The sequence below is a fragment of the Carassius carassius genome, chromosome 23 (genome assembly GCF_963082965.1).
Source record: "Carassius carassius chromosome 23, fCarCar2.1, whole genome shotgun sequence".
Classification (NCBI taxonomy): Eukaryota; Metazoa; Chordata; class Actinopteri; order Cypriniformes; family Cyprinidae; genus Carassius; species Carassius carassius.
Window position 1 is genome coordinate 16,735,899 of NC_081777.1, and position 11,065 is coordinate 16,746,963.

Below are 11,065 nucleotides of genomic sequence, written 5' to 3' on the forward strand. Positions count from 1 at the left end.
TGTGACAAATGTAGTTCAGAAAATATGGAAACAGTAGAACATGTATTATTAAAATGTGAGGATTATGCAAGAGAAAGATTTAAATTATTTCAGGAATTAAGAGAAATGGGAATGGAAGTTTTTTCTATCCAAGCACTATTAGATAATGGCCCAAAGCAATTTAAAATATATGAAGAATTATTTAATTTCTTAAAAGACACTCATTTAATTAACAGAATTTAGGTCACTACTACCATAACGTTATCCACAATCCAATCCAGTAGGTGGCGGGAATGCACCATTTAAGTTTGGTTTGCCAACCGCCATTAAACTGAAAAGAAGAAGAAGAAGAAGTGGGCCACTGCTGTCTGCATACAGTCTGATTGGTGATATTTTTAGTGATGGATCTGCATGCACATTACAATGCTGAAAATGGCAATTAGACACGAGACCAAAGAAAAATTATTGGTTTTTGGTTCATCCCAATAAGTCAAGTGACAATTATTTTGTTTTTCTTTAACAAGTATGTTCACTTGCATTAATGCTCCGAAGGTACAATACGCTACATCCTAAGATACAAAAACTTAAAGGTAGCTAATATTTGTATAATTTACATATTAGTACATTTTAAAAGGATACCGCCCCAGTGACAGTTTTGCAGGCTACCTTTTTTTCTAAGTGTAAATTTCTCAAATTATTTTCGCTTTCAATATATGTGACCGGTTTGACAACTTAATTAATCCATGAACTGAACGCTGCCTAGCCTTCACTGTCTGCTTTTAAGTAAATGCACTTCCTTGTTTTCAATCACTTGCAGAGATGCTGACGACGGTTACTTTCTCGCTACTTTTGAGCGCATTCGCCAGTGTTTTATCGTCAGGTAAGTCAGTGCTTTTTGATACACTGTGACTTACATTAAATAAATATAGTTTTTAACGTTTCCTACAATGTGCTTTCCAACGAGGTTTTGAGAAGCGTGATGTTTGCAGACACTGTATGAATGGTTTTACTGAGGTCGAAAGCAATAAGGAAATAGTTGAGCATAAACGTGTCGTGCAAATTTACATTATGTGAAATTTAGACTGGCTGAAGTGCAATGCGGTGAGGCAGCATCGATGTAGTTGTGGTTGTTGTTGTTCTTTTAAGCGAATGAATGAGCTGAGGACCGATGCATGGGCTGATTATAAGCGTTTGCAATGATCCAGTGACTTCACTGAGAGCAGAACATCGCTTGCTTCAAGTGCCAGATAGCAGAAAAGTAAAAAAAAAAATGTCTTGGTTTTATAAGTGTCAGTAAAACGCGTACTATTTTCTTACATAGGACTACTGGACTGTTTTTACACCACCATGTCACGCGGGGTTGTTGTGCATCACGTGTTGACGTATTAGCGTCATGACGTAAAGACATGACCAAGGAGCAAGAGCATCACATTTTGTGGGAGAATACAAAATTGATGTTTTGTTCATATCAAATGGCCACTCACCTCAATGGGACAATGTTAAAAAATAGTATTATCTGTATTAGTTATTTTGTACAATCTAAGTAGATGTTCTTTTAAATAAAATATTTCGCTTTACTCGTGTCCACAAAACTTCAGTCAACAATTTTATTAACCAACCACCCCCTGAAGAAAAAAAAAAAAATAGTTTATCATAACACTTTGTGATCATGGGATGTCATTTTCTTCTGGGGCTGGCATTTTGAACACGTTATGGTAAATGTCCTATTCATTTTTCGGTATTTGTCAAGGATTATTATCAATTGCCCATAAACTATGCTGGGTACATTTTTATGGTTTACAATATTTTTATAATTCAAAATGATGAAAAATAATTTTGTATGCTGTATTTCAATCAAATAAATTTAACTGAAGGCATTCAAAATGTAATCAATTTAACAACTTGCTATGATTCAGTGCAGATTTTCTTTCTGCTCATTGCTCACTATATATAGATGTATGATATTCTCTAGTTTAATGAATCCACAATATTTCGAGTTCAACTCAGCGACTTATGTATCAACTAGAGTTCCATGATTTTTCTGTAAAAACAATTTCACTATGTCAGGCATGTGCTTTGAACTTGTAATTACAATATTTCTGACTCCACCTGAAAGATAAGTCTATTTGACTACATGCTAGCGGTGTAATGGTACGCAAAAATCACGGTTCGGTACGTACCTCGGTTTTAAAGTCACGGTTCGGTACAGTAAGGGAAAGAAATGGAAACATTAAACTGCAGGTTGTTTATTACTATAAACTTTTTTTAACAATTTGTTTACACTTTTTTTTAAATACATTTTAATAAAATATATATAAAATTTAAAAAGAATAAGAAATAAAATACTGCTGCAAAGTTCTCCACTAAATAAAATACTCTCAGTCTCAAACCAATATCATATAATAAAATATAATGAAAAATATAAATAAATAACTATGATTACAGTGCAGCATTACCAATCCCAGCTTGTAGGCCTGCATATATTTAAACATATATATATAACTTTTCCAAAGTGTAAAGTTGCAGCATCAACAGTTTCAGTTTTTAGACCTGCTCAGATTTCGTTATTGCGTTGGACTGATCGGAATTAAGAGCAAAGGTCTGTTTAAATGCCGACGGGAGCTGCGTTTGAATTACAATCGTTTTTTTCCTAGCTGTAGTGATGTTCACACTCGTGTGATGCCTTTTGAAAACCTTAGGGCGGTGACACACTGGCATATTGCACCTGTCAAACATAGTCTATTTTGCAGTCAATACTGTTGCCACTTAATATGTTCGTTTGGAAACACGAAAATGTACCTATGTTCAGTACACAAAATATTGCATTCGGTCATTCGGTACACACGTGCACCATACCGAAAGCCCTGTACCGAAACGGTCCGGTACGAATACACGTACCGTTACACCCCTACTACATGCTAAAGGTTTCCGCCCTGTGGTCATGGCATTAGAATAGTGTGGAAAAGCACTTTTATCTAAATGTTGGAATGTATAACTGAAATATATATTGAAAGGATTGGTGGATGTGAATAATACACAATTCATTCCTGAAAGTGTGCTGAATGAAGGACGCAAAACGAAGGCTGCCTTCTAAGGATCCTTCAAATTAAGATGGCCTTCGATGGCACTTAATGATGTGGCAGCTAAGGTCTACAGCCAGATACATCCTTCAAGCACCTGGATTGTTTGAGATGAACTATTTGTTCAAGTCACATGAATCCGTAGGATTTCACCATCACTACAAAACAATCGTATCATAAAGCTTAATCTCATTTCCTTGTTTTCCCAGCAGAAGTGTTTCGGTTCTCTTCTTATTATGGGAATCACATGGTTCTGCAGAAGGCCCCAGCCAAAGCAGTGGTGTGGGGATTTGGACAGAACGGTGCCAAGGTTGTGTTGTCATTGTCAGGACTTCAAGAAGTCTCTACTACTGTTATTAATGGTAAGTATCATTTACACAAATTATATTTTCCAGTGAAGTCTGCTTTAAAGGAAGAGTTCATCCAACAATGTATATTCTGTTATTTACTCTGACTCTCGTCAATTCAAACTTAGGTTCTTCTGTGGAAAAGTGATTATTTAATTAATACCCAGTTGAAACAATTCAATACAATAACAGTGCATTCTGAATGTTTCACAGGTATTTGGCGCACAACTCTCAAACCTGTAAAGGCTAGTGGTAGTCCGTACAAATTGACTGCATCTCAGAATATAACTAATAGCTCAATCACACTCTCAGATGTGCTATTTGGAGACATCTGGTTATGTAGCGGACAAAGTAACATGGCATTCACTGTTGGTCAAGTAAGTGAATATCTCTTAACTCAAAGTCTTTGATATGCTTCTTCCTCTGTATTCATATGTGATGTAATACACATGAATGTCACTTGTTCTTCAAAAGGTGATTAATGCAACAGAGGAGTTGGCCTTGGCTTCTGAGTTCCCGGATGTGAGGATCTTCCAGGCTGCCTTGGTGCAGAGTGGTGAGGAACTAATTGATCTGGCAAGAGTGGAAGTTCCTTGGTCCCAACCAACACCAGGTATGGAAAATGGTCTGGAACACAAGCTAATGAGATATTTGTTGCATTCCTGTTTTGTGTTAAGAGTGATGTCCAACCTGTATTTGTCTCCAGAGGAAAGAGTGTTATTGTTGTTGTTGTTTATTCTTATTTCCTGAAGAAATAAGCAGCTGTTCTTGTTGTCTTTTTGTTCATTGTTCAAGAATTGCTTGGGGGAAAGAAATTCAGCCATTTTTCTGCAGTTTGCTGGCTCTTTGGTCGCTATCTCTACAAAACACTGAAGTATCCGATAGGGCTAGTACACTCAAGTTGGGGAGGCACACCTGTGGAGGCCTGGTCATCCCCAAGGGCACTTCACAAATGTGGACTGATGAACAGGTACAATGCCAGAACATAAGTTTATCACGTTCTGTATTAAGATTTCTATTTCAAATAAATGCTGTTCTTTTAAATTTTCTATTCTTCATAGAATACTGAAAAAAAAAATTCACAAAAATATTAAGCAGCGCTGTTTTCGACATTTGATAATAATAAGAGATGTTTCTTGAGCATCAAATCTGTATATGAGAATGACTTCTGAAACATCATATCGCACTGAGAACTGGATTAATGACTGCTGAAAATGTCTGCCATCACAGGAATAAATGCCATTTTTAATATATTACATTGAATTGCTTCTGGTTTACATGTTTAACTTCTGTACCTGAATATCCTGCACTGTTCCCCTTAGTGTTTTTCGTGAACAAAGTAACTTCTTGGATGGTGCCTCTATTACATGGAACAGTACAGTGCTCTGGAATGCCATGATTCATCCATTACTCAACATGACCATAACAGGAGCCATATGGTACCAAGGTATTAAATCTCAGGTGAAGAATTCTAGCACTATATATCAATTATAACATGCAAAGACTTGCTATTTTTACTTTGCTTTTTATCTCAGGTGAGTCAAATGCAAACTATAACCGGGATAAATACAACTGCTCTTTCCCTGTGATGATTGACGACTGGAGAATGGCTTTCCATAAAGGCTCAGGTGGCCAGACTCCACTAGACTTCCCATTTGGATTTGTACAGGTGCCACTGAGTAGTCAGAAATATATCTTAACAATACTTTTGACAAGACCCATGTATCATCAATACTCAAACATCAAATTGTACTTCCATATCATCTCTAGCTAAGCACATATCGCAAAAATGATTCACAAGATGGGTTCAGAGAAATACGCTGGCATCAGACCGCAGACTATGGCTATGCCCCTAATGTGCGCATGAAGAACACCTTTATGGCTGTTGCTATTGACGTACCTGATGCTAGGTCCCCCTATGGGAGGTGAGGAGGAGCACAAACTGTAGTTAAAGTGTTATTCAAATAGTTTAATGGAAGTGCTGAACTCTAACATACTGATTTGCTTGTTTTGTTTGTGTGTGTGGTGGGGGGGGGGGGGGGTATAATAGTATCCACCCAGAGGATAAACAGGATGTGGCATACAGACTTGTGCTTGGAGCAAGAGCTGTCGCCTATGGGGAAAAAAATGTATCTTTCCAAGGACCTTACCCTACTCATGCCATGCTCAAACAGAATTTAATTTGCATTGTGTTCAATCAAACTATCATCAGTGCCACTACCAATGATGGTTTTTTTGAGGTAAGATGACCTTCACATACGTTCATTCAATTTGAAAATTATTATTTAAAAAATATATACATTCAGAATCAGGGTATCTTCCGTCCATTCAAAATCCGTTTTCAATTAAAAAAAACAGAAAACGAAAAGACTCAAGCGAGAGAACATGAATTCAATAACGAGAAATGGAAAAATGGCTCGTTTATTCGTTATTCCATTTATTTTAACAAACGGAAATTTTCTCATTTTGTCATTTGGGGTTTACAAATAGGTTTATGGTTTCAATATTTCATGTGCACTTGTGGGTGGAGATGAAACACTGGTTTCATCTGATTGGTCGAATTGCTCCGCCTTCAGCTAGGTCTTTTCATTCTTTCAGGCAGAATAAGAGTCAGTACGAGTGAAGCACTGTAATGTCTGAAACCAACACTCGATATTAATTAGCATTATATTTGAAACAGATGTGGCTGGGCATGTAGTTCATGCTGCTGTGACTTGCAAGTGACTTGTAGAGGGGCGACAGGATTTCTGTTTACAATAATTTGAATGACAAATAAATACATGAATTTCATGTGTACTACCATGAATATGCCATATCTGTGTACAAGAATAAACTTCACACTTAAAGCTGTACAACTACTTAAAACTTTTCAATTTTCAACCTACCTCCAAATTTATTTTAAGATATTGTTTATTCACACTGGTTTATGCATTTAATGTTTGTCCATCTGGAACTTTTATTTTTCATGAGCTGTACATTTTAAGATGTACTCGGTGTTGATAAATCACATGCACTGAATGTACAGAGTTAATGTCAGGGCTCTCAGTCCTGCTCCTGGAGGGCCAGTGTCCTGCAAAGTTTAGCTTCCCCGAACAAACACACCTAAGCTAAGCAAGGTCTTCAGGATCAGTAGCAATGTCCAAGCAAGTGTGTTGTAACTGAACTCTGCAGAACATGGTTCTTCAGGTTCAGGACTGGGTTTTAAATCTATAAATGAATTTGTACAGTTTGGTGTCTGCATGCAGAGGTGTACGTCAGTAAGTACAATGGAAAATGTAATCTATAAAGACAAAATCTTCAGATCTGCATTTAGGGTACTGCCTTGAGGTCCCCATCCATTGGTCAAAACAGACCTCGCACCCCACCACACTCCTGCTAGCTGTCAACATTTACTGCGGCTGGTGCCAAATAAAAATTATGTATTATGTAACAGCAAGTCATTTGTGCAAGTACATTTGACTTGCAGTTTTCCAAAACATAATCATTTTTATTTGGCATCAGCTGCAGTAGTTAATGTTGTTTTATATATACAGCTATCATTGAGCTAAGGTATACCCCCCCTCCCCATCTATCATTGAAGAACCTGTGTTACACAGATATGGCATATCCATGGCAGTACACATGAAATTCATGTATTTATTTGTCATTTAAACCATTGTAAACAGAAATCCTGTATTCCCCTCTAGTGGACATTAAGTGTTTAGGCCTTTATTGCTCAGATAAAAGTCACTAGGATTTTTTGAGAAGGTAAGTCTGACCAGTTACAGCAACGAGTCAGACGAGTCTGAAGATCTGAGCTGAATTTGGTGAAACATTAAAGTTCAAGTCGGTGTCGTTTACTCTCATAATAAATAATAATAATGTTCAAATATATGTTGGCTTTCTCAAGCCCAACAAATAAGACTAAAAGAGAAACATCATTCAATTTATTATGTAATAAAACTAATATTACTAATTTATTTCATAAATTTAACTAAATTATTTTCCACAATCAGTTATTAATTTCACACACACATACTTAGTGCCTTTTGACTAAAAAGACGAGAGGTAAATGTTACAGACATATTATCATGGAACTGTTCAGTCTATTATTGATTTTTATTCCACTTCACTTTTATCCAAGGAGACAGAACTATTTGCACTACAGTGGGACAATATTCATACAATACTATAACCTAGAAATAATTTAAAGGGGTCACTTGCAAGTCACAGCAGCACGAATTATGTGCCCAGCCACATCTGTTTCAAATATTATGCTAATTAACAGCGAGTGGTGGTTTCAGACATTAGTGCTTCACTCGTACTGACTATTATTCTAACTAAAAGAATGAAACGACCGAGCTGAAGGCGGAGTGATTCGACCAATCAGATGAAAGCAGCGTTTCAGCTCTGCCCAAAAATGAGAAATCGAGCCAAAAACTAATTTTCCGTTTGTTAAACTAAATGTAATAAAGAATAGACCATTTATCCATTTCTCGTTATTGAATTTATGTTCTCTCGCTTGAATCCTCTTGAGTCTTTTCGTTTTCAGTTTTTTTTTAATTGAAAACGGATTTTGAATGGACGGAAGATACCCTGATTATTCAGTCAAGGGCCAGTTTAAAGTGAGAATGCTTCTTTTGAACTGACCTTGACTAACTGCTAATGTTTTCGTTTGTATCTTTTATTTATTTTTTTTTACCATAGATATGCTGCTCTGAGGATAAGACGTGTGAATCAGATAATAAATGGTTGTCTGTTGACATTGTAAAACATGGCTTTGATTATGTTTATGTATCTACAAAAGACTGTCCAGATGCTAATATTACTGCAGTGCGTTATCTTTGGACAGACTGGCCTTGTAAATTTAAAGCCTGCCCTATCTACAGCTCTGATGGACTCTTACCTGCACCACCGTTCATCCTGGCCATAAGAAAACAGTGACCTACAATAGCATACTGAAACATCAAGTTTAGAAAACGTCTCTTAATGTCATATAGCAGTGGTCTCAATCCTGGTCCTGGGGGCCCACTGCACATTTGGTATAACTCTATTTATCTGACACACTCAGTTTGGTTGATAAAGCTCTCTTCTGGTGACTCGATGATCTGGATCAAGTGTGTAAGGAAGACATACAAAATATGGGTCTTTAGCACTAGGATTAAAGACCACTGCCATTATATAGGGTGCAAAAATAATTATATAAATGTGTAAAATGTAAAAGAATTATATTGAGAGAATGCACTTCTGTAAATCTTTTTGAGTGACGATCTAAATATGTTTGTAATTTGAACTCTCTAATGGGAGAGCTGTTTTCCAACAACTTCGACCCCAATTTAATCAGTTTGCACTTTACAGTGGGGAAAATATTTATTTGATTTGGTAGGAGATCAAATACTTATTACACTAATGGAGATGCAAATCAGTCTCTAAACATTAAGCGTTTTTTCAGAATTTTTTGTATGGTATTCTGTCTCTATGTGTTAAAATAATTTACAGAGCCTTCATTTCTTTGCAATTGGGCAAACTTACAAAATCAGCAAGGGGTCAAATAAATATTTTCCCCACTTGTAGACTTAAGGGGTTAAAACTGAGGTAATTTTTCTTTCAGTGTAATGAATGTAGAGTTTAAAGAAAATCATGTTTAAATATCATGTAACACATTCCACATTTTCCTGAATCAACTGTATTGAGCATTTCTAAAATTGTTCATTTTGTTTCATTAAATTATTCTATTAGGACTAATATTAGGCTAATTTTCCAAGTTATGCTGTGAATGTTTTACGTTCACATAAAATGAATAACATGATACAGTTTTATTCTCGTGGTTCAGTTATGTCCAGAACCGATTATCTTTTTCTACCGGTCATCTTTTGTATTCATAGGCCTATGAAGTCTGACTAGCAGCTTAAAACAGTACTTTGTGTGTAATTTTGGTTAATTTTTAGTCTTCGAACAGACTACATCTGATGTGTTTAAAATGTTCTGCTTGCCAAGTTAATTTTCTGTTACATAACCGTGGGATTTGTCCCTTGGCCTTTACCAAATATATAAAAATGTTGCATTTTTTTTAAACGTGCCAGTATCGCCATCTAATGGCCAGTTCATTAAAACGTTTTTTTTAAGTTCAGCATATTAAACAGAAAGAAGTTGACACTTGCTTTAAAGTGCTGACATATCACAAATATTGCTTTTCTTAAAAGTTATTTGTTTTGTTTTTTATAAAAACACTGTACCAGTCGTCATGATGTTATGTTCTGTAATTGCATTGGCAAGCAGTGGCAAGTGAAAACTTTAGCTTTTAGGCAAAGTCCAAGACAACTATATTACAGCACAACACATACATTTATGAGTCAAACTTTAATTCATTTTGCTCTTTTTTTTCCCTGTCCATTCTTCCTTTGTGCCATATTTTATGAGGTACAGTGTTAGGCCTTATACTTTATATAGGCTAATAAAGTTCCATTTGTTAACATTAGTTAACTAGCCTACATGAACTATCAATGAAAAATACTTATTTCCAACATTTACTGATAGCCCTACATTATTAAAATTAAACCTTATATCTGTTAATGTTATTTAATGGCCTTAAGTTAAGAATGAGATATTAACAATGAAACTAACAAGCTATATTTTTATTATCTAATTTTAACATGATTAAAATAGCTACTTTATCAATGTATTGCTCATTATTGTTAATTATTGCTTACATTTATGGAACCTTATTGTAAAGTGTTTAGCTTACCTGTACAGCGCAGATATCTTCTCTAATAAACTGCTTACAGCTTCACAAGAGACACAAGCACTTTATTACTACCAAAATCCTATATATGATAACCACCAGACTGATCACAGTTACTATAAGTCATATATATTAGCTAACTAATTTATTAATATATATATATATATATATATATATATATATATATATATATATCCCTCTGGGCTTCTTCGTAAATGGGTCACACTTAGCTTCCTCCCGCCCGAAAACGGGCGAAGCCTTAAAATTGTACTTTACTTTTTCCCAGGATAACCAATCAAATATATTTTTGTTCTATAATGTTTTCTGATTATTATTTAGAATTTTTATGATACTTTGAATTAATTATATAATTTTTATGAGCTATTTTTTCCATTAGAATTAATATATTTTTTTATTTTATATTTATTAAAAAAAAAAATTCAATAAATGCAGCATTTCACATCAAAATAGAGTGCCAGCCTAAAAAAAAAAATGTTCCAGGAGAAGAACTTCATCTAGTGGCTTTAAAAAATAGCCACTTTTGTGTAATGTCCTGTACCAGCCTGTAGGCTGCCTATAGCTTCCTATATATCCTATATAGAAAGGCTTTTTGATTCCTTTTGTTGTTTTAGACATGATTTCTCTATCTTATTCGTTTTTTTATTTAGATATACATTTAGATATTCTAAAAGATGATTACTTTATTTTCTTAACAAAAATGTTTAGATAAGTATCAGGTTTTGCATTATGATTACAATCAAACTATAGCATTTGGTTAGAAAGGGAACACAATGTGTGTGTGTGTGAGTGAATGTGTGTGTGTGAGTGAATGTGTGTGTGTGTGTGTGTGTGTGTGTGTGTGTGTGTGTGTGTGTGTGTGTGTGTGTGTGTGTGTGTGTGTGTGTGTGTGTGTGTGTGTGTGTGTGTGTGTGTGTTGC

General features: G+C 35.3%; 1 protein-coding gene across 1 annotated transcript; it reads left to right on the forward strand.

The window, feature by feature from the left end:
* The first annotated feature begins 511 nt into the window (after positions 1–511).
* On the forward strand, positions 512–9,204 carry siae (sialic acid acetylesterase). Its single transcript, XM_059506308.1, has 11 exons — positions 512–531; positions 797–859; positions 3,269–3,421; positions 3,620–3,783; positions 3,881–4,019; positions 4,202–4,376; positions 4,729–4,853; positions 4,942–5,075; positions 5,177–5,331; positions 5,457–5,646; positions 8,093–9,204. The coding sequence occupies exons 2-11, from the start codon at positions 799–801 to the stop codon at positions 8,327–8,329; spliced, it is 1,533 nt and encodes a 510-aa protein (XP_059362291.1). The 5' UTR covers positions 512–531; positions 797–798; the 3' UTR covers positions 8,330–9,204.
* Positions 9,205–11,065: the final 1,861 nt, after the last annotated feature.

What these genes read in the sequence shown, in the direction of transcription:
- siae (XM_059506308.1), top strand. Translation starts at nt 799, where the DNA reads ATGCTGACGACGGTTACTTTCTCGCTACTTTTGAGCGCATTCGCCAGT. An exon ending in TTGGTCCCAACCAACACCAG is followed by an intron (nt 4,020 to 4,201) that starts GTATGGAAAATG and finishes TCATTGTTCAAG; the next exon opens with AATTGCTTGGGGGAAAGAAA. An exon ending in TCCCATTTGGATTTGTACAG is followed by an intron (nt 5,076 to 5,176) that starts GTGCCACTGAGT and finishes TATCATCTCTAG; the next exon opens with CTAAGCACATATCGCAAAAA.